Source organism: Anas platyrhynchos, chromosome 3 (assembly GCF_047663525.1).
Source record: "Anas platyrhynchos isolate ZD024472 breed Pekin duck chromosome 3, IASCAAS_PekinDuck_T2T, whole genome shotgun sequence".
NCBI classification, from domain to species: Eukaryota; Metazoa; Chordata; class Aves; order Anseriformes; family Anatidae; genus Anas; species Anas platyrhynchos.
The window spans coordinates 59,582,728-59,610,326 of NC_092589.1; the positions used below are offsets into that span (position 1 = coordinate 59,582,728).

At 43.5% G+C, this 27,599-nt stretch overlaps 1 protein-coding gene across 3 annotated transcripts; it reads right to left on the reverse strand.

The window, feature by feature from the left end:
• Nucleotides 1–1,415: 1,415 nt before the first annotated feature.
• HECA (hdc homolog, cell cycle regulator) lies at nt 1,416–27,474 on the reverse strand. 3 transcript variants are annotated; one of them, XR_003496426.3, is made up of 5 exons: nt 27,060–27,474; nt 11,965–13,005; nt 8,668–8,822; nt 4,750–5,837; nt 1,416–1,665 (listed from the first exon to the last, which is right to left on the reverse strand). XR_003496426.3 is itself a non-coding variant. In XM_038175942.2 (5 exons), the coding sequence occupies exons 1-4, from the start codon at nt 27,328–27,330 to the stop codon at nt 5,673–5,675; spliced, it is 1,632 nt and encodes a 543-aa protein (XP_038031870.2). In that variant the 5' UTR covers nt 27,331–27,474; the 3' UTR covers nt 1,416–4,922; nt 5,639–5,672. The 3 variants fall into 3 exon arrangements, 2 of the variants coding, with proteins under 2 accessions (XP_038031870.2, XP_027310233.2); XM_038175942.2 differs by having other exon boundaries at nt 1,416–4,922; nt 5,639–5,837; XM_027454432.3 differs by having other exon boundaries at nt 1,416–5,837.
• Nucleotides 27,475–27,599: the final 125 nt, after the last annotated feature.

The following is a 27,599-nucleotide window of genomic DNA, read 5'->3' on the forward strand; positions in this document are numbered from 1 at the left end:
GAATGAACAGAAGTTGTTTCACAGAATACCGTCAGGATAGAAATCAAATGTGAATATAGCTGTGTGAAACCTGGACATTTATTTTTAGGTACACACCCCCACACACATATGCAGCCTGAATAGTTTGTTCCCCTCCTCTGATACAATTAGGGATGCCTCCAGCCAGAACATGAGCCCAGGCTTGCTTTTAACCCAATTTGCCAGTGCCACCCCTATTTAACTACATACTATATCATGTAACAGCTTGAAAAGGGCTTTTTTTTTTTCTTTGACTTTTTCTTTGCTCCACATTCTCCCAATGCTATTCAGTTTCTTTTAGCAACACAGTAATTACCATTCCAGATCAAACCTGAAGTTCTGCAATTTAAAGCTCAATACCATATGTCTCCCAAAAAGTGGCAGAGACTGCAGTAATTAAGCCAGGGGAAGAACAGTCTCCCCTTCGCATTACTTCCCATTTTGTTTTCCCACTCAGGCTGAAGGCTTAAACCATTACCTAAGATCCCTTTAGCAAAATACCAATATGGAATCACTGCATTTACTTGCAATTACCTGACTGTGGTTTATTTACATTTCCACCTCATAAATAGATCTTCATATGTGAAGAGGCAGGTATCCAAAGTGCTTTCTACAATTAACACAACACGCAGTTATTCAACTTGAATGTTATTCAAGTCAGTCACAGCATTTGCTTCCAAAATTAAATCTGAACAGCTACAGCCAGCTCTTCAGAGCGCTTCCAACCTCCTAATCACACCTCATCTCTTTTGAGCTGTGGCCCTCCTTCACCCGTAGCAGTATTTGCTTTACCTTTTGTAAGTTTGGATTGCTTCCATCCCTTACATCCTTCCTGAATTCTGTGGTAATATGCAAAGGCAGAAAAATCTTGCTGTAAGCATATGGAGAAAGGTTTGCTAGATTAGATGATTAGTCAGACTGCCGAGAACCTTACACATGAGATGAAGTGTTCAGTCAGAACACGAGAAGCCCTTCTGCCTAGGACTACTGTGCTGCACTGCCATCCACAGAATCCCTTCTGAGGTTTCTCCAGCACCAGAGGGCACATTCCCATTAACAGATGCAACAAAAAGCAAAGGATTCAGCACTCTGTTCCCTGTTCATCCCTCCTGGCAGCACACAAGCGCTCCTGAGACAACTCCCACAGACCACACTAGGCTGCAGGAAGGGCATTTCAAATGTCAACACGCCAAACAGTACTTCTGTTGTGCAAAGGGACTTGTCGCACTCCCATTTGGTGCAGCAGTCTTCAAAATGACTGCATCTAAGCTTCATTTTAAATGACACCCAAGAACTGTTTACCTTTTAAATTTAAGGTGAACAGATTCAGTCTCTCAAAAAACAGTAGGTGTGAGAAGCCAGTTGACAGAAGAGCGGGGAAAGAAGAACCCACACTATTAGGTGTCTGGTATTTATTATTTTTTTTTAATACAGAGAAGTCACAACAAAATATTCTCTAACAACACACGCAAATGATATCATAACCAATTATTTTAATTTCATCAACATTCATTTTCTATGTACATATTCTTCCATTTGCAAAAGTGCAATCCAAAAATGTCTCAACAAGAAACCTTTACGGACAAGTATATTTTTGAGGGGTTTTCTCACCGGTGGCCTTACAACAGCATGTTTGTTCTCAGTTACCTGGTACAGCAAAATGAAGAGTACATGGGGGGGAAAAAAAAGAAAAGAAAAAAAAGAAATTGTGTTAGATGCCTCCCTCGTAGGAATATTCCCTATTTTCCCAAATAAATTCATTATGAATACACTGCTCACTACTGGACACATGAATGCAAATAGACTATGGAATAGTCAATGGACTATAGAGCACTGTAATTTTAATGTCTCTGCAGCATTAGACAGAACATGAATTTCAGCCTGCTCACGGTGGTAGATGTCAAATTATGTATCAGCATGTAAAAGATGTCTACTGTGTTAGTTATGGTTATCAAAACTTACTTTTAAACGTCCTACCGATGGATGAATTCATTTACACATCCAAAATATTAAGTCTATCTAAATGCAAGCCTCTCCTATGGAAAACATCGTTAACTACTGGAAAGAAAAGCATTTGCACATGCAACTCCTATTACTATCACAAGGAGTATCGTGCATTTAAGAGTAGAATGAACCTCCAAATCCAGAGGACTGTATTCTCGTTTACAAAACATACTTCAGGCACAGTTTAATCCGACCACAGGCCAGACTAAAAAGAACACACAGCATCAGAAAAATGAAAGGTAGTGAAGAGTAAACTTTAGCCAAACAAGCAAAGCAAGCAGCTCCCTACATTGACAAGTCATTTCCCTTTTGACACATTTAAAAGCTCAATGACTACTACCAATGCTTGTCATGACAGATAGCAAACCAACTGTTGTCTAGTTCAACCTCTTAAGCAGCCATTAAGTCTCAAAGTTCACTCTGACTTCGTACTTATGCAACGCCTAGCCAAAACTCTCATAGCCAAAGGGTGGGCCTGTCTGCTTGACTGGAGTCTGATGCATCTTATTAAAAAAAAATATAATCTTGCATTGTGCAGTAACACAAGACCAGTTTTCAGCATCAGCAAGAAGCAGAGAAAGTATTCCCTACAAATTAGGGACAATTTACTTTAGAGGAAAAGTTCAGAGGAATCTTTCTATAGCTCAGCTGGTTTCCATTGAGAATCATTTTACAGTACTACATGTGCTGCTAGCCTGCAGTTGAGAGATGTGCTTTGCAAGAAAAAAAGGCATTTCCTCAAGTGGTAGCTAAGACTCACTTAAAATCAGAATTAAAAGGAAAAGGTGATTGAGAACTAAATTGTTGCCTTAGATAGGTTTGTAAACAACTTCTTGTTGCTATTAAGACTTTAAACATGCTTTCCCCTCCCCACTTTCTTGGTCTGCTGCATTCTTAATTTTGACTTGAATATATTGTATAACCTTTAACATGTTTGTGTTTTTAAGAAGTGGTCAAATTACTTTTCTCCACTTCTACTCATTCTCGATTGTCATACATACATATCTGAAGAGGCATCTAAGAACATAAAGAATCATAAATTAAGCTACATTAAGGAAAGTAAGCGAACAAGTATTTAAAAGAACTCCACATCCCATTTCTGCCCTACCATGTGCATTGCAGTGACACCTCCCCTCACCAAATGTGTGAAAAAAATGGGTACAGAATGCTACTGTTTTGTTACCCTTTTAGTGTATGTGGGAATTAATACCTTAGGCTCAAGGCATGAGTGACTAGCACTCAAGATCAAATACTATATGTATTCTTCATTTTTTATCATGACAGGAGCTTTGTCTTTGCTGTGTGATTTCAGACTGCTACAAGAGTCCAATATTTATGCATGTAATCTGGTACCCATGGTATTGCCAGACAATGCAACTCCAAACTACCCTAACTCCAACAGCTTGTGGAAATATACCACTGAAGGTGAAGGGCTCATCCTCCCCAAGGAATTAATTTGAATTATAACTTGATTGCTCTCCATAAGGGAAATCTACACTGCACAGCTAACCAGGTTATCTATCTGCTAGCCAACTTCTTCAAGCCCACGTACACCTGGGCCAGATCCTGCTTCTATGGCCAATGGTTACAGTGCTGGTGCCACTGTAACTGGAGTGGGCATAACTTGGTTTGTGATAGCCACACCAGAACAGTGTTAGAAGTGCCCCGAAGTTCTTCCCACAATTTGTCTTAAAAAGGAAGCAGTTTTCCCCAAACTGTCACAAACAGACCCCCAAGGAACAACTACACATAACCCCAAGAATGTGCTCCAGACACAAACACACGGACAGAAGAGAAGACAGAGCAAGGGGGGAGCCAGTGATGTAGACTATCACAGCCTGTTAACGTTGCTGTTCAGACCAGCGGTGGTAGATCACCAATATAACCGTTACGAGATAGTCCGGTCCTATCCGGATGTGAAAATCATTAACTTGACTTGGCTGGCTTCTAAGGACATTACCACTCAAGTTAGCAGTAAGTGATGTGTGCCAACATAAGCCCTCTATGCAGAGTATTACTTGAAGAGTGGCTAATGCTTAAAGGAGCTAATTTTGCAGTGAAGACAGCCAGGAAATAAACCTGTGAACTTGGCATTTTTTTACGCACAGAGAAACATGGATATTCAGTTTGAATTTTATGTGCACGTTAATTTCTTAACTTAGCAGAAAGTGTAACTCTGTCCAGTATACCCAACACTTTCTTAGCTTCTGACTTTTCTGTTTTCCTTCCCATGGTGTGCAGATTATCAGGGACATTTTTAAGATCATGATTTCAACGGATACACTCTTTGAGATTCTAATGTGGGAAAACAAAAAAAACTTCAGAAGAAACAAAAAATAATCCCACCTCATGAAAAGAAACAAAACCCATACCTTGAGTGACCAATCACTCCATAAACAACAAAAAAAATACAAAAATCTCAGCTGGCTTTAGAAGCCAAGTAAAAGATTAATGACCTATTTTAAAACTTTTATTTATGTAAGGGAAAAGTTGGGAGCAAGAAACAAAAATTGCAGATTCTACAGGGCCAACCCCTATGACACAAATTCACTGCCTAATGCATTGACTACTATATACAGCACAGAGGCATGTAGAAAGTAAATACACTAAGTTTGCTTTCTTAAAAAGTCTCCAAGGTTTTTAGATCCTGGACTTACATAATTTTGAAAGACAAAGGTGCAGCAATTAATTGACTTAAAAACTGATGCCATGTGTCATACTAAGTACCTCTCAGCTCTTACTGGTCTGATGGCCCAGATCCCACTTCATGGTCCTCTTTCCAAGCCAGTCAGTCACACCAGTCTGCAGTAGGCAGCAAAGCCTCAGTCCCAGCAGACACACACAAACATCCCCGTTCAGTTCAGCCTGTTCCTTCCATTTATCACAAGGTCCTAAAATATCTGTGAAGAAATACCTTTAAATAAAGCATTTTAAGATCTCCAGCTTGTTTTGGTATAAACAAATGACCTGACCGCTAACATTACAACACTGGTGGAAGCAGTACGATTGCCGTACAATCCGTCAGAGAAACACACATCAAACATATACGGCAGGAAGACGCTATGCCAAAAAATAACTCAAGGTTGCCTTTTCTGGCATAGATTTACATTCACTTGTCACACTATCTTTGTTTATCCCATCTTGGGAAACCCGAAAGAAAGCCCACTAAGATGACAGTCTGGGGCAAGCTCCTGTGCCCACTGGGACTCAATGATTTCAACAACTACAGGATGATTTCTTTCCAAGGATTCCCCATTTCCATCAAGCTAGAGGGACAACAAGCCTACACAGTTACACCCACTCTCCAACTGGACATATTTCTCTGTCCCATATATGTCTCCCCATGTCCTTCTTATAAACTGTATTACAATAATACGAAAAATAAAGCCAAATCATTTTAGCTGAACTTTACCCCACACTTGGGATATATTCAAAGGCCATTAAATTGGCTTGCCTCCAACCTTCAGAGATCTCGTCAGGAGGATTCTTGTTTAACAACATGTATATATACATATTCATATGTATACAGACAAAGAAGCTGCTCTTTCGTTAGAAAAGAAAGTAATTTCATCACAGAATGAATCCTATAAAAAGATATGTAATAAAGTTGAAATACCCATAAAATAGCTATTACTAAAGCAAAGCTTTCGTCAATAAGCCTCCAAAACTTTAAATGAAGAAAATGGCTTCACGAAGTGGTAGTCTAGATTTCCACAGTGAGGACACTGCTGGACGTTGCTGTATTCAGAGAAATACTGCATGCCAATCCGTACATCTATTACTGGCTTTCCACAGTGCTTACAGTTCAGTCGAGCCTGTGAAAAAAAATAAAACAACAAAAACACTTGAAATAACCAGATTCACCTCCATTCCTTGCCTTAGGTAAACAGACACTCAGCCCCAGCCTCTGGCAAGGCCACAGCTTCAGTAAGGAAAATGACAGCCATGGGGCCTTGATGGTAAGGACGTTTTTCACCCAGACCAGTAACTTACAGGCATACAGAATGGTTGTCACATAAGGTAGCACCTATTGCCCAGCAAAGTCTGGAGAGCGAGTTATTTCCCACTCTGACAGGAGGTACAGAATTTCAGAGCTTACATATATATATGTATAGGTTGTTTTGTGCTATTTCACCTCTGAATAAATTCATGTGCTCACCGTACGAAGTGCTGTCTCAATAAGCCAAAAACGAAGCCACAAATTGAGGAGAGAAACTTCACCTTTGTGAAACTTCACATTTGTGCCATGCAATCCTTACCTTAGTGTTCCCACTGCGTATCTGTTTAGGTCTACATTCGAACATGATCTCTCCATGAGACGTATCAGCATTTTAATCTTTTGGTTTAACAAATGTATAACTCGATCTACTTTATCAGCATGGCGTTGTATCACTTTAAATATCTATTTAAACATTTATAATACGTATCAGGTTATATAAACTTAACACAAACTATTCTCCAGCTGAGATGGGACCAACATTAACTGGATAGGTAGGAGAATTGATTAAAGGTGAAGGGTGAGGAGAGGCAGAGCTATTCATGGTCAGCAGAAACAACAGCAACAGAGCTTTCAGGAGACATCTAGCTGAGATATCCAGCCCATTTTCTGTGCAGAAAGCAACAGGCAGTGTGAAAGCTCAGCAGGGAGCATGAAACACTCAGGAGAAGCAGGAGGTTTAAGACCACAAAGGAGGTTAAGAAGTGAAGGTGGCAAATGAGCAGTGTGGGCTTGATCTGTACCGCAGTTTAACCTCTCAGCCTCACGTGCTAACGAAAGCTTCAGCTCTTCATTGAAAAGAACACCAAGTGATTTTCTATAGCAACCTTGACTTAAGGGATTTTCTTGGGAGGAGGACAGGAAGCAATTATTAAAGTACTACTGCTGTTGAGACAAGACTCAAAAAGAAGCAAAGCATGAAGTCCACAGATAGCTGCTTTGCTTGACAAGCAGAAATTCTAAGAAATGCAGTCTAATGGGGCACAGATTTACGGTGATTTTCTTAAAATGCGGGTTTTCCCCTTGCTGGTGTCCAGCCCATCATCTAGCTGCCATCAACCTGACAGTGGATGTAGTTCATTATCCTATATGCACATTCTTGAAGTATAATGAAATATTTTGAAATAAGGTATAAAATTATTCAAAACAAGAAATTAGCAAGGCAATTCAGAGTTAAATTATATACCATATTTAAATGTCATTCCTCTATATGCAGAATCATCTGTAACAATACCAGTGAAACAATGACACACATTACCCAGCAATCAGTAGCTGAAGCTAGTGGTTTTATATTCAGATCTATTATTTACCCTGTACTGTCATACTGTCCATTAATCATACAATTAAGACTCTTTTAGAACGAGACCTTAATTCCTGTCTTGTACATTCAAAAGAAGCAATTCAGATTTAAATTTCCTGAATTTTACAGAGCTAGTAAGTTAGCATCTGTGTTTTATCTTTAAAAGTCCCTATTTAAAAAAAGCTGCAATCTCAAGAGGCACAAAAAGGAAGGCATCTCTGCCTTTTGTTGCAGTCATTAACAATGTAATTTTATCCAGTACCAGCAACTCCACTTGTCTTGTGATCAACACATCTTGGTAAATATGTTAAATTTAAAATTAAACAGTGTGTCACATATTGGTAAAGCTCTATTAGAGATTGCTCTTGTATTGCCACATCTTCAAGGGCAGCGACTGTCTTCCTTTTAAGCCTCACTCAGAACTAAGACTGCTGGAGCTTAGAAATTTTTATTCTTAAGAAATTAAGAGACTGCAAATCTTTATGGAAAGCATCCACAAAGCCATGAAGTGACCATTCTTGGAACACCTGCTCTAAACCCGTTACAAAATCTATGTGTCAGGAGCCAGCCACTGCCTTCTGACATGCCAGAAGGAACCACTGAGCTGCACCTACAAAAACACCTGGTGCTATTTACACGACTGCCTACAATGGGTCACCCCTACCTCCGTAACACAACTCTGCTGAGCTTTGAGAGGTCAAACAGAAAAACGTCTTGAATACTGCTGATGGTCCTGCTGCATCAGGCATGTACCTGCTTTGGAGTAAACCGAGGCTCTTTCCCACCCAAGATATAAATGAGGTGAGCACTTAACGAAAGCTAGGTTTCTTCAGTACCATCAGCACAGTCAGTTGCAGCAAAGATTAAGGAGAGATAGGTAATCTCCAAGCACAAAGACTCTTAGACTTTTAAATTTCCTCAGCTTTTTTGCAATGATTGTCTTATGACAGAACTCAACTCAAGCAACTAGAAGAACCTTGAATGCACATATCATCTGCTAAAAAAATGTGCAAATATTATTAAAATACTACTAGAATTTTACCCGATGCCAAAGGTAATGCCTAATGATCATCCCAAGCACCAGCTTTAATTGTGAATGCATTTAAAGGGCCTTTAATTAAAAAAAAATACGTAATCACTGACTGTTACATTAGCTTTTGTCTAGCTATAGGCCTTCATGCTCTGTAAATTAAGATAAAGGGACATGAACTCTGCTTTCTTATACTACACGCATAGGCTGAAAAAGAAGGATGGAGGAAGGGAAGGGAGGAGAGAAACACAAACCTTTGCTTTATTTATCATCAGTTGGAATCTCACCTTAGGAATCTTACTTATCAAGGATACTGACCTGACAACAGGGAGATGCTGCCAGAATATCGTAGGTATACATAGTTCCCAGCTGATGCCAGCTTCCATCCCATCGGGACTTGCACTTAATGCAGATAATTTTGTGAACCCCTTCTAAGCAGTCTACACAAACAGCATAGAGATGCATAAGCCTTCCTGTGGACAGGAAACACACTTCTTAAGGAGACTGTAACAGAAGATTAAAACAGACATTTCCTGCAATGTGTTATTTGCCCTTTAGTGTTACAAATCACACCTTATTAAGATCTTTTCGAAAAGGGTGAACAATAAGTAAAAAATATTTCTCAATCACAAACACATAGGACTTAACTGAAGCTATTTTCCATGAATGCAAAATTCAGGAATCAGTCATCATCCTGCCCACTCCAAACCCCATTCCTTTAGTTGCTGGTAGACCTTAGCAAAGTATTTTGTAAAAGGAGTTGCTTAAGCTACATGAGCAGATGCCAGATTAAGCTATTTGATCAGCTGCCATTTTTACATGAAGACAACTACCCTAGCTTCATCCCCACCTGACAGAAGAAGTGGAGAAGCGTTGAAGCTTTTTAATAAGACTCATTTAACAACTTGACAAAATCTTCCAGCAAACAGGTAACTAAGAACCTAATACTCTTCATGGAAAAAAAGTAACAGCCAGAAGAACTTACTTTCCTGTACTTTTTCCTCTTGATTCATTTGCAGTAACTATATTTGAAAACATATGTTACACATACAATTTTATCATGCCACACAGAACGATGAATCTATCGAGCTCTCCCATGAACTTAGGTTCTGCACGAACAGTGATTTCAAAAGCTGAGTTATACTGCCTTCTGTAAAAATCAAGTGGTTCAGACTTCAACACGAAATACTTTCTGCACAAAAAGGTCACTGAACTCAACAATTTGAAATCCAATATGCAAATTTCCCACAAAACAAAAAGCCCTGCACAAACTACAAAGATCTGCTATCCAGATTAAGCCTGATTTGTAGTGGCTAGTTGTTTAGAGTGGCCTTTAGGCGAACTGACGCAGAGTATAATTCTGTAGTATACCAGGTTTTGCACTGCTATACAAGAAAAAGTTAAGAAGTAATGTAGTTACAAACAAGACCGTGCTTATCTTGGATCACGATTTGTGCCCTTCAGCACCAAGGGCCTGCACACATCACAATTCGTAATTTAAGGAGCACACACATCGTATACCTTTTTTCTAGATATATGGAATAAAATATTAAAAATTGCTGACTAGTAACTAGATACTTTAAAGATAACAGATTGTTTATTAACTTTTCTTTTTTAAGCCGATTGTTTTAGAAAAATGAGAAGGAAAATCAGATTCTACCTAAAATATATATAAACAATACAGTTGCCAGTATGAGCTGATAAATTCAGTAACTCCACATTGGGCTGTTCAGCTCTAGAGAATGTGATGTGACGAGACTGAAGAGCAAATATAATAAGCTCTGTTTCTAAAGTGAACAACACGAGATGGGAGCCTTTCAAATAACTCCATGTGCTAAAGCTTTGTGTTGTGTAGGAAGACAAATAATTTTCCTGAACTGAAGTTCTGCTCTGCTTCTGCATATTAAGATGCTACATTTCCCCACCACTTGATTTTCACAATCCTTGCTATATAGGAAATGAGACTCCTTTTATCAGGCATGTTTAAGATATCAGAAGTGATTTTCATTACTGAAGAGAAAATAACACCCTGAAACAGCACCCTTTCAAGCGTAATTTCATTTCAAAGCATACTCCTGATAATAAACCCATTTACTCAGGACAAGGAGGTAAAAATTTTAACAATTAATTATTCACAGCACGTTGTCTGAGCGAGTTTTTCAGGTGTATCATCCAATGGGTAAGAAGCAATTAACTAAAATATAAAAAATAAAATAAAAAATAGTTCAGCAGTTTCATTCTTAGTGGCAAACAATAAGAAGTGGCAAGTTTCACTATTACTAAACCATCTATTAGCGCTGATAAGATCACAAGCATGTTGTGCATGCCTCCTCACAGAAGCAAATAAGCACGGTTATCTCACATAGGTATATTCTGTTTATCCTGGAGAATTTTCAGCTTGTATGTTTGTCTGTCACTTTTTCCCCTTGAAAATACATTAGGTAAGACAGAAACAAGAATGTTAGCATGAATACAGTTCAGTGACTTAGCGCGCCATGATTTAAATAAAGGAAAAAAATACAAAGCTTGTTGAGCAAAGGAATGTTACATAATAGATATTATAACCATGCATGAAACATAACATATTTATGGAAAGGAGAGAAACTTAAATGCTAAAATACCTCCTGCTAATGCATTCCCATAACACTTTTCAACATATAAACTTATGTTTTTGAAAAACAACCTAGGAATAGTTTCTCTGGCTTATGTTAGCCATGCTGGCTGCCAGCAGACTGCAGAACAGATGTGTTTTGCCATGTACCACCTTGATCACTTAGTTTCAGACATACCTCTCAGGAAGAGCTGAAGCTCATCCCAGCTCATGTTTTGTTGTTGCTTTGTTTTGTTTTTTTTTGCTCTAGGAGAAGAAAAATGATACATGCCTTGCTCCCAGCTCAGCAGGGAGCTGGGACATGATCAGGATGCTGCTCAAACTGGCAGCTATTTGGGACCAAATCTAAAGCCCTCACTACCTCAATGCCACTTAATCCCAGCATAATAAAAGCTTACTTTTACTGTCTAATTTCTCCAGGCCACAGAAATAGTCTTTGCCAGGACTGCACTAACACATGCCAAACTACAGTCCTTGCAATGTTAAAAAAAAAAAACACAACAAAAAAAAAAAACAAACAACACAAAACACTATGTGCAATAAAATGAAACTGATATTCTCTAGGCTGAAAGCAGATGAGAGCCACAACTGGTGATACAAATATGACTTTCACTGATGCTGCAGTACAGCATGCTTAACATAAAAAGTTGTTTGAAAGGCTGATGTATGTCTTGGAGCAAAACTCACAACACATAAATCAGTACGTACACACTGCAGAACAGGGCGGCTATAGTCTACTTAGAAATTAGATGAAATATCTGATGGTTATTAAAACCAAAAGCAAGGCATGGATCTTTCTACACATTTGCTTTTCATAATTAATTCCTAACCATTTCAGCCTGACCCACATCATAATCTGGATGCGACTTCAGCCTATACAAAACTGCTCAGAAATGCAGAATCACAATGAAAATCTAAAATGGGGGGAGGGTGAGGAAAGATGAGTAGGAGAAAGCAGTCCCATCACAGAATGAAACCTAGCATGACTGACAGACAACCTGTACCTTGAAGGTGACAGGGAACATCATATTCAATTTCATCGTGTCTTGATGGGCTAAGGAACAGGGTTCCATCCACCAGCGGAAACTGTTCAAACACTGGCAGTGCCCTGTGGCACAGCGCACAGTTTACAACGTTCCTGTGGCTGGCGCTAAGAGCAGCAAGAATAAACTTCCGCAGGTCCTCCCCTTGGCCCACTTGGGCATCATCTTCCATTCGCACATGGAAAGTATTCAATTTATGCCTGGGGATGTGAGTGAGAAGCTCAGACAGGTCGAGCCTTCTCAGAAACTGCACGGGGGCGTCGAAGTGTCCCGATCGATGTGCTTGCAAACCGGCTGCCCCGTAATCGAAGTGCGCATTCCTGAACATGCCCCCACCGGCCATGTTCTTCTTGTGCGGCTCCAGGTGGATGGCGTTCTTCAGGAATTCTCCCAGGTACCGCGAGGAACGGGGGCCGCTGAAGTGGGTGGGGGCAAGAATCGAGTAGCCGGTGGGTGGGGACTGGCCGGGAGAGACGCACGGGGAGCGAACCGCGTAGCTCCCGCCTATGACACCCTTCTCCTGGGAGTTCTGCCTGTCCATCGAGTGCCTTCGCTGGATGTCGTGACTTAAGCCTTTCTGTGGCTTGTTGGCTGCCCTGCCCTTTTTGGCCTCTTCTGCTGACTCCGCCATGGACCTTCCCGTGCTCTTCTCCAACACAGACTTTTTCTTCTTGTCATCCTGCATTCGTTTCACCTGGTACCAGTCAGTGTCTTTCTTCAAATGACCCTGCCCGCACCGACAGGAGCAGAAGCGGAAGGCGAGGTCGTATCCCTTCTTTGTCCACATGTTTTGGCGACACTGCTTTTCGTTCCAGCTCCTCGCTCTGCCGATGCAATTGAACTGGACCAGAATGCTGCTCTCCCACTCGTAGAAGCACTGAAGGTGCATCCAGGTGCTGTAAGGGCAGTGCTCGTTGTTGCATATGACCTTCTGGTAGTCATCCTTCTCGAGGTCCACTGGCCTTCCAAAGCTGCAGATCAGTGGAGTAGCACAAGGGGCTTCTGTGGAACATAAAGCAGACAGATTAATAACAGGCTGCTCCTGGCCTGCACATCACACCACTCGTTTAAATGTCGTGCCAAATACAAACACGAGTTCTTATGCATGATCCGATCTGTACTATCAAAGAGCCCACAAGCACTAGGTCTGAGTCAGAATAACAAAATCTTTGCTATAGCTCCTTTTTTTTTTTTTTTTTTTTTTTTAAGCAATGAAGGAAGAAGAAAACAAAAAGACAACACAGCTTGTTCAGCACTCAAAGCCAAAGCACCTCAGAAGTCTTAACGTTCCTCGAGGCTCTGTGGACACTGCTGCAAAGCCAAGCATTAAGAAGTAAGGAGAAAGCTTTGTGGACATTTCTGGAGGGTTGCTTTGAAGCCTGAGAGGCAACATGGGAAGAACACATAGAAGTGCTTGTTTAAAAAACAAGCAGGACATACAACCGGGCTTTGTGATCATAAGGAGAGGCAGGAATTGATCTTTTCTTTGGGACTGAGCAAGAGACGATGGATAGGGAGATAAATGGGAAGCAGAGGACTTTGAACAGCGAGACAAACAGATCATGTTTCTTGTACAAAAAGGAGGCCCTTCGTTATGTTTTCAGGCAAACACAGGATATACCACCATTACTGACCTACCTGATAGATAAATTTCACAAACCAAACAGTTCTGTAACACAGATAAAGACCAAATGCCACGTGGTCTTTTATCAGCAAAACAGCAGCCTTTGCTATATCCTTGAGCAAAGAACAGAGTATTTCAGTTCTCTCCCTGTAACAGTATCACCTACACAAAGATGTTCTGTATTTACGACCAAGGACATTTTCACCTCCCTCACCTAAGTGCCACAGATCACAAACTACTCCAATTTCTGACTGCATTGGTGTAGCTGCAAGGCACAAAAAAAAAGGAAATTCTCATTGGGACTTTCCACTGGATTTGAAGTGAGTCTAATTCTCACTCCAAAACAAGGTTCCCAGATGCTTTGTCAAACATTACTAAGATTTCTTCTGTGTATTTCTAACGTCTTACTTCCTCAAAAGACACCGCTCCAATAGGACTGGCAGGCTGCCTTTTTACCTCTGCATTACTGCATTCAAACAATCACGCGCTTCTTTAGGGTTTTCCCCAATCAAGTGCTGCCTCACCCAGCACTAAAGGCTGCCAGGAGCTCCTGAATCCTGCTCAGAGCTCCAGGACTTGCAAGGGAGACACACCGAGCCTCATTACAAGAGCCTGCTGCCAACTGGGTCTTTTTCCTTAGGATTTCAAGCTTCTACCTGATAAACAGGGAAAAGAAACCTCAATTGTGTTCTTCTTAATCCAGCTCATCACTGCTTGAGTGAATAATACAACATAATTTGCACTGAGGTAACAGGTTTTATGCTGTTTCCTTTCCTGGTACTCAAGACATTAAATAATAGGCACACAGCAGCAACACAAAGTATGTTTTGCAACAACAGGTCACTGGCATGCTACTGTTTTTGCCCCTTTCCAAAAATGCTGTAAGCAAGCAAACAAAACACCTTCAGTAAATTCAAGACCACAGAAGTTCTTCAGACTTATTTACCCAGAACACGTGGGCATAAGGAGTACAAGAAAATTCTCCCAAGCCATCCCCTGGAACGTGCTACATCCTCATCTCATTTTTCTCCCTCTGCTTCACATGCCAGAAACAGCACAGTTGCAAGGAGAACTCGCCGCAATACCCTTCCTTCAGGGACTGACTATAAACTGCAACAAAGGTGCATTCCCAAGAACATTCTCCTGAAGCAAAAAAAGCCTGTTTCAGTTCAAAATACTGACTCGTTCAGTCATTCAAAAGGAAAAGAAGACAGGTTACCAAACGGGAGAGAACATGCTAGATAAGAGAAGCATCGCCTCGGGACTTTTTGGAAGTTCCTTCTATACAGGCAACATGATATTCCTGCTGCTTGTCTCAGGTCTCCAAAAGGCCTGCTGAGAACACTCAGGCTTTGGGATGTCATTTGAGAGGTATGAATTGTATTGGCAACCAATGACTAATTTTTCCTCCGTGTTTTTACTCTGTATTATTGAGTGTAACGTCACTGTCTAAATGCAAAAGTGAGTAATTTATCTACTCGGAGTCAAAATCTGTCATTTTACCAATTCACAGAGTTCTCCATCCATTCTCCCAGGCCGTTACCTTTGATTCAAGTCACACCATGCCACACCAAGCATCTCTGCAAAGTTTTTCGTTATTTGCCGTTCTTTTATCATACTTAGGATCTGAAAGCATAGTTTGCAATAGTAGCATCTAATGCAGTTTATCTCCGAAAAGTCAGTTAAATTGAAACTGTTCAAAGCTCCTCATTGAAAGTCAGATGTGCTGCAAGATAGGAGAGGTACCACTACGAACAGCTCTCACTATGCATTTCCCACATTTATCTATTCCAGCCCATATTCATTGCCACCACTGCCAGAAGGCAGGAAGAAAGGACATGCCAACAATCCACTTATGCTCCCCCTGTGTTTCAGGGTGTAAATGTTCTAACAGTCATGCAAGTAATTATAGCTGACAGCCCAGGGAGTTACTACACAGCCATATCTAGAGAACCCCCAGTTAAGAATAAAGACTTTGCACTTGTTCATCCATACCAGCATAGTTAACCGACTAGAAAATAAAAGCATTTCATTAATGAGACTTTGAACACGTTCCTGATTTTGGATGGAAAGAAATACTTGATCTCTAACCCTCTAAGAAGTTTACTGCCTCTTTGTCATGTGGACAAGAAATTAGATTAATAAAGTGGCTGAAATGCAGGGAAACAAACCAGTCTGTGTATTCCACTCAATGTACTCACAACTATTTGATTATTATAATGTTCTGTATGTCTAGAGGCTCTTTTAAAGTGACTTTCAACAGATTCCTCCCCTTTGTACTGGTCTATCACCAGGACTGTGAAACGTGATCTTCTCCAGCTCTTCCTTGAGAACTTCCTTGAGAAGCTGTCAGATTACCTAAGAATTTGCTACCTATGATAACTATGAGGAAGAAAAACATTCTATTTTTGGACAGCAATGCCTTTTTTTCCATATTTAAGTTAATTAGGTAACAACTTTATCAGACATTTCCTCACCTCATCTTCTACCCACTCCATGTAAATTAGCTGGTCACACAACCATCATAGCAGAAGCAAGCGTAGGATAGCCAGAAGACAGCAACAGAGCAAACAAAGTCTTCTCCCACACAGAAGACCCCACCAAATTGCTAAACAGTGGCACCAAAATTACAGATAATTCGTAGAAGCAGAAACACCATCATTCAGATTACTTAGTATGGGATCCACACTAGCAAATGTGAAGAGCTCTTCCCATCAATTCACACCCTTCAAAGTGCTCTGCGTTATTTCATCAACATTTTATAAATGAGACTAAGCGCTTATTACAGAATTACAGAACTTTAAACATTCTCATTATCAAGCCCTTCTCGTTCCTATCAATTAGAAATGAATTTTAAGATTATTCCTCAGAAAGACAGAGGTAAGATCACTGCACTCATGTTTCATGGTAACTGTACTTCAGTTACTGCCAAGAGCGACCCACAATAAGCCTCTTCTGTGTAAAGAGAATTCCACGTGAGCCAAACTGCCCATCCACACAGGGCAGCCCCAAGCTGATTTGTCACCTAAATATAACCAGACTCCAAGTACCTAACACTTCATCAGATTTCTGGTTTCCAAAGTTACAAAAAGTAAACTTCAGGAAAAATTAAAGGCTAACAGGTATCAGCGAAGCATCCATTCTCCTAGCAGACCCTTTTGAAAGAAAGCCTCACTGACCATAAAAGCACCTCTATTTTACCTTTCAGTTTCAAGATGTCTTTCAGAGCCTGAGAGAACAACACAAGGCAGCAGGTAGCTTTGTGCAGCAGAACAGCTTTGGTGTTTAGACACAAGTGTTCTGCTGTAGCAGAAAGGCTGCTGATTTGGAACCACAGCTGCACAATGACTCGTCCAAGAAGTTACGGTTCCACAATAGATGTTTTCTCATATTCCTCTGTAGTGATTTTGATCAGTAATTCTGAAACTCGGTGTATGGAGCAGCACCTACATGCCCTCTAAAATAGAAATGAGAAATAATACTCCAAACAAACGTACATCCAAGCAAAGATATCTGACTACTTAAACAAGGTTGTATTTTTGACAGAACTGCCATCAAATTAACTTTTATTTCACTAACAAGAGCATGACGGAAGACTGCAAGGAGCTGGTTTGGGTGTTTGGCTTTTTCTCGGATTTTCCATTCAGGTTTAAACATCAGCAGAAGTCAGAAACACAAACAGAGGATTGAGATAAATGTCTTTCAACATGGAACACATCAACCTGTTTCTACATTTAACAAAAAGCTTTTAATACAGTATATGAAGGCCACCCTTGCCATGCAATGACACTAACGAAAGCAGCAGAATAACAACTGTCTGAGGAACATCTCTCTGGTGAAGTAAATGGAGGAGAATGTTGTTTACTTCTGTTTACACACCCATCAGAAAACCAAAGATGCAACCAGCAAGCCAAATGCAATGACTCTACGGCCTCAGTTCATGACTGCTCTCATTTGTTCTGAATCCTAAATGCAGATGCCTGAAGCAAAATTTGCTCTTCCCCCCATGTTCCCACATTACCCATTGTGCAAGCACCAGAGATTTTCAGTCAGTGAACAGAAACAGATAATTATTTCCTGTACTCGCCAGCGTAGGTTTCAGCTCCCCCCCACACACACACTTCGGAGTGCCAGTGAAGCTCAGGGGTGGTATTAACAGTGTGAGGCTGGGGCAGAGGAAGAAGAAGTGTGGTGCTGCTGGAAGAGGCAGTCCTATTATCATTTTAAAGCAACTGTGAGGAGACAGTAGTTTTTTATGGACCTGGAAAAAGTAGTTTTAAAAAAAAAAAAAAAAGCTAAGGTCTTGGCACTGAGTCAGCTGCAAGACACCTACTACAGCCTGGTTTTGGTCTACCGTCACTCTAGCACCTCACCATCTATGCCAAGGACACTTTGCCAGTACATTCCCTCAGCTAGAAAGGGTACCTGTGGGGCACATACATTACACTTTAACCTACATTACCACCTTCACATGAACAGGGCTCTCTTCACAATCCTACACATCCAAAAATTGTTCACCCTGCCAGACTGAACCGGAGTTGAGCCCTGCCTGTGGAAGGCTACTCCCCACCAACCACCTGCATGAATCTTGAGTTTCTCCTACCATCAGGATAGCTTTATTTTAATTGAAGTCAGACAATACTATCGTGCTAGTGCGACTACAAAAAGAAAAAAAAAAAAAAAGAAGTAAAGACAACAGCAATGAAACAGGCTGAAAACTTGTATTAATTGCCCAATGTGTTTGCTCTGGTAAACCCTGAAATATAATCTGACATGCAAAAAATTACCAAGAAGTAACAAAAGGGTATTGCCATATGCATAACGAGCTAAACAGCACAAATCGTACAGGACTACAGAAATGATCAGTCATCTTCCTAGAAGCCTGAATGCAGCAGGAAGAATACACTGGGAAAAAATGTTTCACAAGTGGATCCAAAAGGCAGGCTTGGATGTTCAGTGCAGCAGCAGCAACAACATATAGCAGCAGAAAAACAGTACGAAAAGTCTTTCAAAACAGCTTGGCTCACTGCTTGCATTGATAACACTCACTGACAATGACTGATACCTATCCAAAACTTCTTAGGCAATCTACGCAGACTGATTAAGATTAAAGTTTCCAGACCTTCTCTTGAAGGGCGGGGAAGAAACAGGCCAGCAGTACCTGCTAAGCCACCCAAAACACAGGCTTTTTCTCTCATGAGACTCCCTGTAACATTCTTGGACAGAAAAGCCAACGCTACAAGTCCATCTTCAGCCATCAGCAGAGCAGGACAGCGCAGGCTGACGTTTCACCTGGCACAGTGTAGTAGCAGTGGCCAATATTTACACTTGGAAGGGTCTTAAAGAGAAAAAAAGGGTCTTAAAGAGAACACAAGCCATAAGCAGACAGGCTCTACCTGGCAGCTCACCCAACAGGCAGGATGTCACAAGTGAGTAGTCACATGAAGCGACCACCTTCCCTTCCTCAAGGGAGGATTTCAGGTAAGCTGGGGTTACTGAACCCTGGTTCAGCTGGAAACTCAGATGATGAGAGTCCTGGGGGGTGCAGCAAATGCTAGAACCACCTCCACGCACTCCACTTATGGTGACTTCACGCCCAGCCTCCAAAGGAGTCTCTTCCCCCTGAAAATCTGAGGAAGGCCTAACCACAAAGCAGAGGCAATGTAAATCATGAAGGCTTAAGTCGTACCTGTCACGTTAACACCTGCTAACTTGAAGCACAGCCAGAACAAATGCCTGTTTATGAAATCTGCGATTAGCACATGACACACAGTTGCTGTTATCTATGGCTCTCACTCAACCGCCCACTCCCAGTTCAGCCATCACCTCACCAAAGTCAGGAAATCAAGAGCAGAACTGTACAAACTAAGGACAGGAGGCACCTACATCAGCACAGTAGCTCTGCAGTTTGCACGCACAGCCATCTGTGCTCCAAGCTGGACCAACTCTGCCTACACAGCTGAAACCCATCATAAGAATTCATATGGTCTTAAAGAAATCACCAAAATCTGCAAGGTTATCATCATCCAGCTAACCTAGCCAACTCTTTCCATTTAGTCATCAAAACACAGAATAACTCAATCACCAGCTTTGGCTTTGGTTCAGGATGTAGAGAGTCTCGCTGCCCTGACTTGATGTATACCCTCAGTCCAACCAAAAGCATCACCAGTCCACCATACCAAGGAGAACAGACCCACCAGGACGACTAATGCCAACACACTCCTGATCCTACCACACAAATCCTGGGTTGGCATCGCCAGGCCAGGTAAGGAGCAGTCCCCTCTGTGCCACAAGCAATTGTGCCGAGGTCAGGAAGACACCTCGCACTGCTCCGTGTAAAGCGGATGTTTACGGTGTCCTCTATCACGGTGAATGCAGAGATTGGTGATTATCCCAAGAGTGGTGGGCTTTAATGTCTTCTGAACCTTGGCTGTTGCTTTGTCCACTCCTGGATCATACAATCATCCTCACAGCAAGGCATTTCCACCAATAAATTCTTTTACTGTAGCCTTCCAACAGCCTTCAATACCTTGAAATGTTACAGTAAACTCACCCTCATGTCTGATGATATCCTAGTAACTAAAGCAGACTATAATGCACCTGCCCTAGCAAGTTTTCAGCGGCAAATTCCACCTTAAGCTGGGAATAAAGGGATAAATGTGGCAAGTGAGGCAGTAGATGCCTTAACAGCAAGCAGAGATTTGCCCAGAATCAGCCAGCTGGCCATGAGGCCCTGCCCAAAAGCACAGCAATAAAGGGACAAAAGGCTGAATCAAATGGTATCTCTTCCAGCTTTAAGTCTAGGGGTGTTTGTCCCACTGGTCTGTACTTTCCCAGTTTGAACATGACAGTATTTTTACTCTCATGTGGAAGGCTGAAGCAGCCAGTAGAAGCTCAGTGGGAAGCAGGGGACGCAGCCTCCCTAGCTGCTGCATCCAGCGTCTCAGCATGACGACGGCTCCAGAGGCTGGAGCTGTCACTTCCAATCGACGTCCCTCTCACGACGCTGTGCTGGCTCCCAGCCCAGCCTGCGTGCCACCTCTGGCACCCGCGCAGCACGCAGAGGCCCCAGCTGCACGCCGCTCCCAAAATGGTATCCTGCAGCACAGCAGCGGAGCTGGGGAATGCCAGGCACACTCAGCAGCCAGGCTCTGACTGGAGCTATCTCCTCTCCCAGCGAGCATTCGAGACGGGAACAGCAGCAATATCCCACTCAGGCCCTGGCAGGAGGACTGAAAGGCTCTGCCATCGCGAGAGAGAGAGAGAGAAAGATAAAGGTTAGAGTGAATGCTCTCCAGATAAACGTCACTGAAGTCTACTGGGAAATGCGAGCGCTCCACTCAAAACCCTGCCAGCTTTCAAAATGGAATTATCCACTCCAGTGACTAGATTATTACTTCAAGAGGCCTGTTTGAAATTATTTGAATTTCTATGAAAACTGTTTAAAGAAAGCCCGTGCCCTACTAATGCTGTTGTAATTCAGATACCTTGAAGATTAGCTGGATTATCTTTCCCTGAGCTATATGCAAGGTTTACCTCTATTTTTCCTCGCATGTGCTGTAGGAAGAAAAGCAGAGAAGGAAGGATGCCTGCCAGTCTTTATGCTCCTTTCATATCAAAGGATGTGTCAATATGCAAGGCTGTAAGCAAGGCTGAAGAAAACTTACAGACGTCTCCCAGGACTAGAAGCTGTTTTGTCACTGCTTGTTGGATCACTACGAGGAAGCAACAGGATGAGTACACACAAAGTGAAGCAATCAGTTCAAAAACTGTGTTTCCTCACATGGAACCTAACAAACATCGAGCGTAACCCTTACTCACGTAAGCTTTACGCTTCAACCAGTGACTGACTGATCACACGAACACAGAGCACAGTTGGGCCCTGATACCCATTTTGGTAGCAAGTAACTTAAAAAAAAAAAATTAAATGCGTACTTGCTCGTATGAAAGGATATTTATTTTATTCAGCAACACCATAGACACGATCCCATTTGCAAATGCCTTGCATTTGCCACAAAAGGATGTAACTGCATAGCTTTAAAAATTCCCAAACTAAGATAAAGTGCTCTCAAAACCAATTTGCATTGATCGAGACAGTGGAATTTGCATTCAGCTGATTTCTGCAGTTAGAAGAACTCAATGGAATTAGGAAGAAAAATGGTTCTCCTTTACAACGTGTGCACGAATTAGATTCTGACACTCACTGCAACCAAACAGAAACCTAATTTTCCAGGTGGCTTCACCAATATCAATGGGACTCCCTCCCTCAAGCTAAATAGTAAGGAGGTTCCAACACCCAACATCACTAGACTGCCAAACTGGAATTAGATGTTATATGCAGCGGGGAATATTCATCAGCAAATACTAATCCACACTTATATATTAGAGTGATTCATGCTCTAAAAATACATTTTTTAATTGAATATTGCACTGACAAATCTTCTGGCCCTCTAACTACCCCACCTCCAGGATATAAGATTTTTTTTTGGAAATCTTACTGGTTGGCTAGTCACAGATTTCTATATATTAGTCACTACAGTGCCAAATGATTTGCTTTCTCCATACACTTGTCTTATGTTAACATTTTTATTTGAAAGTAAATCAAAGCCTTACAAACTTGTACAACACAGGCGAAGAGTATGCAGAAGCCCACCTGGCCATTTGAAAGCCAGGTACCTAGGAAAAAGTTCCCTAGAGATCTCATATGAACACACGGATATTAAAATACAGTTTTTAAGCTTCTTGGAGAATTTCTTCTTTGTGAAGTTATAAATATTCAACTCACTCTGGTACAGAGTACATCGTACAGAGCAGATGTATACTCCAATCCGCCCACTGCGTGAAGTGTACCTGTTACACAGCTCTCAGGGACACGTCATTTACGAGGAAGGCACATTATAATTTTAGCTGTGTCCTTCTGGGGTCTGGTACTCAGCAAGACGATGCACAGGGGGTTCCTGATGGTAAAGGCAGAAGCGCAACCGGGAGGCGCAGCAGGGACCCAGCAACCCAGCCCCATCGACATGGGCACCGCTCACACAACCCTTCAGCTGGCACAGCACAACGACATCCCAACGGGACCTAAAACACCCACCTCCATCAGCTCCCCCACTGCCTTTCCTCCCCTGAAGGATTTTCATGACCAGGATCCCACATAAATTTGCACCCTGACAATGTCACCAGACAGCCTACCAATTTGCCAGCTAGGCCAATTTTGCAGTTTAAGGTCTCATCTTTGACAGTGGGGAAAAAGTATGGCATCAAATACACTGTGAGGTGGCAATTTAGAGACAGCTACACCATTTTATTTTTTTACTTTAATTGAGCTGGCTCTAATGAACCCCCTGTTAAAGTGGAAAACTATAGACACGGAGGGTGGACAGACAGATACTTCTTTTCTCTCATCTTCTCATGGCACCAATGCTGGACAGAACAAATGCTGGAGTGACGAGGACATGGGAACAAACCAGGAAGATGTTAAGGTAGGGACCAGCAAGAGGAGGAAAAGGATTTGGGTCTACTGTATAATGAGACCAAGACTGAATGCAAGGCAAATAAAATGGATGGAAGACAGAATTTTAGGGACAGAAACAGCTGTATGAGGGGTCTGGATCAAGAAGTTTATGGGATAAGAGGGATAAATGGTAAACTGGCAGGAGTCAATGAAGTAAAAGTGCCCAAGCTCATCAGGGCAGAAATGGAGAAGGCATTTGCTATTCAGAAACATCAGATCTGACATAAACCCTGTGGAAGGACCTTCCTCTGATGCTGCTCAGAGCAAATGATCCACAAAATACCTTGACTCCCCACGTTCATTTATGTCTGCAGATGAAGATCACCAACTATTGCTATTGGGATTCCTGTAACCCACAGGGCTGAAGTCACTGAGGCATAAACCAAGGTAGCTACCGATGTAATTTTATATAATAGCTGAGATTTTCCAATTTGATTACGAAAACTAACCTCGAAAATTATCTAGAAAAATACAACTTTATTTGGAATTCAATCCCTCTGAAGACAAAAATCTACTTCTGAAGACAGGAATCTAACTAACGAGGCTTCCCATTACACCAAACTTCAGTTTCTTTGTGCATTATGACACTGGTAAATTAGTCCATTAGCCCACCATGACCTTGCTCAGCACAGAATATAGATGTCACTTTGGTCATGAAAGATTGGGCTGTCATATGGAGAATTTCTCCTTGCTCTGAGGGAAGATGTACACGTGGAAATTCTCCAGGAAAAGATGGGAAGGCACAGAAAAAGCAGCAAGAGGAACAGAGGAATGGAAGGCACAGCTACAGAGTGTGAATGCTCCTTGGGGACTTCATCAGAATAGCTGCCAAAAAGTTTCAGTGCAACATGGAGAAGAGTCATCACATCCCGTCAGTATTTATGCCCCATCCTCTCAATCCCCACCATCCAAAATCAGACTCATAAGCCTAAACCCTTCTGCTGACTTCCACCAGTCTGAGCTGTGAACATGCACTAATTAAAACACCACCAAAACCAAATGAGTGCCCTCCTGGGCAGAGGAAGATCAATCTGTGTTTCTCAATCACCATGCCAAAAATTGGCTGACAACTGTAAGAGGGAGCAACACCTTTCTGCTGTAAAGGGCTGCTGTAAGAGGAGCTCTGCATAACACAGCACTGCTAGTCCTGGCTGCAGAGAGAAGCACAGGGGAAGTTAAAATTTCTGTTTCATTCTGGCGTTTGGAAGCAGAAACAATATATGGACCACATAGAGAACAATGGAGACTTACACAAATAAATAAATAAATCTGCATCACTGTCCCTTCCTCGGATGAAGCAGGGTCCTGATGTGGCCACGTCATTAGGCTGTCACGCTGACATCACGATGCAAAGCCAAGGCTCGCTTGGCCCACAAGGAGCAGCACAGGGAAGAGCCTCCCTGCACCCAGCACACTTAATCCTCAACACAGATAATCTCCCATGAATAATCGAGAGTTGACTGTGTACAGCAGAACTCTATTAACCTCACAACTCGCCGCAGCAGGCCGCGTCCTCGGTAAACTGCTTAGTGATCAATTAACTGTAAGCACACAGCCTCTTACAAACATCTTCAGTCTGGTAACGGGATACTTGCCTCCAAGGCCCAGCTATTCCACGCAGCTTCATTTCGGATTCATGAGTTTTACAGACACGAGGGAACCTACTATCATCATCTAGTCTTCTCCCTGCACACGAGAACTGGATTCCCAGCCTCGCTGCATGACAGGAGCCACTTTTTCTTTCATTTCCCAAACCAAATCTGTTGAAAGCTTTGGACGTCTCAGTAAAAACACAATTTGTGAAGCTTCCAGCTGAGGATTATCTGATGGGCGGTAGCCTAGGTAAAAATAAAGCTAGCAGCCACACCTACTCCTCCTGGCTTTAGGAGTTCCTGAAACGAAAGATACTGCTAGACACAGTGACAAGTCACAGATCAGGTGCACTCACCAAGCGCTTCACGTGAATACCGAAACCAACTTCAAACCTCTGTTGTGAGGACAAAAAAACAAAGGAGCAGAGGGGTGACAAAAGAAACAAAGATGTTTCTGACCACTGAAGTCATGAGGAAGCAGGAAGGGAGAGAATAAAAAAGCATCTGAACTGCATGAGGTTCAACCAGTCCAAGTGCAAGGTGCTGCACCTGGGCTGGGGCAATCCCAGACATGAGCACAGCCCAAGAGAAGAACTCACTGAGAGCAGCCCTGCAGAGGACTTGGCAGTTCTGGTGGACAAAAAGCTCAACGTGAGCCAGCAGTGAGTGCTTGCAGCCCAGAAGACCAACTGCATCCTGGGCTGCATCAACAGAGGGAGGTTGGTGAGAGCTGGTGGAAGGAGGTGATTGTGCCCCTCTCTTCTGCCCGTGAGGCCCCACCTGGAGTGCTGGGTCCAGGTCTGGAGCCCCCAGCACAAAATGGGTGTGGGGCTCTAATCTGCTCTAACAGCAGGTCCAGAGAACAGCCAGAAAGATGATCAGAGGGCTGGAGCACCTCTCGTACAGAGAACAACTGAGATAGCTGGGCACATTCAGCCTGGAGAAAGGGAAGGCTCCGGGGGGACCTCATCACAGTCTTTCTGTACCTAAGGGGAGCTTATAGAAAAGATGGAGAGAGACTTTTTACAGATAGACATAAGGCAAGGGGAAATGGTTTTAAACAGAAAGAGGGGAGATTTAGATTAGATGTTAGGAGTAAATTCTTTACTCAGAGGTAAATTCTTTACTCAGTGGTGAGGCCCTGGCACAGGCTGCCCAGAGAAGCCCCATCCCTGGAGGTGCTCAAGGCCAGGCTGGATGGGGCTTTGGGCAACCTGGTCTGGTGGGAGGTGTCCCTGCTCATGGCAGAGGAGTGAAACTGGGTGGTCTTTGAGGTCCCTTCCAACCCAAGCCATTCTACAATCTCAGGCTAGCTCTCAGAAATGCAACTTTGACTCCATAGGAGTCTGGCTAGTGTAGAGTAAGGATGTGCAAGGCACCTGGGACAAACTGCCTTACAGATGAAGACAGAAAACCTGTCCCACCAGCAAGCCATAGAGATACGTGTGTTCACTGGCAGCACCTTCCATGGAAACTGCACATGCAACACAGCTTTGTGCTCCCCCCACAAAGCATCCGCACCTGTACACACCATTTTCTGCTGTGCTTTAGAGACAAAAATTGGGAACACCATTTCTCCCCACCTCAAAAGACAAGCCAACACACCAACTAATGCTGTCCAGTGCAAGACACTACCTGTGAAGTACATGGCACCGGACTGAAGCCATGATAAAAATGCTCTAGAAATCCTCCAACTCTTGATGATTTCTATGTGTTTTTTTTTTCTTTTTTTCACTTGCTCACTCAGAACAAATGGACAAAAAGAAATTCTCAGCATTCCCCACGGCTCCCTGGAGTACGCAGTATTCCCATAGGAGCAGCCTGGCCAAGCCCTTACGGGCCGAAGCGGCGCGCAATTAATCGCTGATATTCCTGGGGAGAAGTTTCCATTAAGCGACACGCGGGAACTGGGCACCTTGAAACCCGTAGTAGGATTCCTGGAAGCAGCACCACCGCCCCGCAGCAGCCAGGCAAAACTCCTGCCAGAAAACACCGAGCCAGGCGCACCGACCCCTCAAAAATTTGGGATTTGGGTGCGGAGAAGTGGAGACGAGGGGGCTCCGCAGAGCTAATGCCGGAGTTGGGAATCTTCTTTTATGGCTTTAAAGGGAACCTCAGCCTACCCCCAGCTTTGGCCTTAAAGCCCGTTGTGCAGCAGGGCTGTCCCCGGCAGCACACAGCGGGGATGGCGGCTCCGGGCGCTACCCCCCAGCACCACCCGGCGCCCCCCGAGCCCTCCCTGCCCTTCCTCCTCCTCCTCCTCCTCCTCCAGCCCGGGCCCTGCGCCACGGCGGGAGGAGGCCTCGGGGCCGTGCCGGCCGCTCACCGCTCTTGGCGTCGCCGCCCGCCGCCGCTCCTCCTCCTCCTCCACCTCCTCCTCCTCCTCCGCCACCGCCGCCGCCGCCGCCCGCAGCCGCCGCCGCTCCTCCGGCCCCGCCGCCCGCCGCGGCGCCGCCACCGCCGCCCCCGCCGCCGCCACCGCCTCCCGCTGCCGCCGCGGCGCCGCCGCCGCCCGCCGCCGCCCCGTTCTCCTGCTCGTCGCCGCTGCTGTTGGCCCGCTTGTTCTTCTTGCCCTTGCCGCCCTTCTGGTTCGGCATGGCGGGCTGCCGGGCGGGCGAGGCGAGGCGGCGGCTGCGGAAGGCTCCGCCGCTACCTCCGGCTCATGGCGGGGCCGCCGCGGCCGCCCTGCGCTGCGCCGCGCCCGCGGTGGGCGGCGGGGCCCGGGGGAGGGAGGGGAGAGGAGGGGAGGGGAGGGGAGGGAGGGCGGAAGGCGGGGCCCGCTCGGCCGCCGCCGCTCCTCAGCGCTGCCTCACGGCGGCAGGGGCGGCGCTGCGGAGGGGGGGGGCTCGGATCCGCTCCTCGGTGG

Excerpts from the sequence above, each read along its gene's own strand:
- HECA (XM_038175942.2), bottom strand. The coding sequence starts at position 27,330 with ATGCCGAACCAGAAGGGCGGCAAGGGCAAGAAGAACAAGCGGGCCAAC. Across the intron at positions 8,823-11,964 it reads TGTTCCCTGTCACCTTCAAG|GAAGGCTTATGCATCTCTAT; the intron begins GTACAGGTTGTC and ends TCCTGTCCACAG. Across the intron at positions 5,838-8,667 it reads CAGCATCTCCCTGTTGTCAG|GCTCGACTGAACTGTAAGCA; the intron begins GTCAGTATCCTT and ends TTTTTTTCACAG.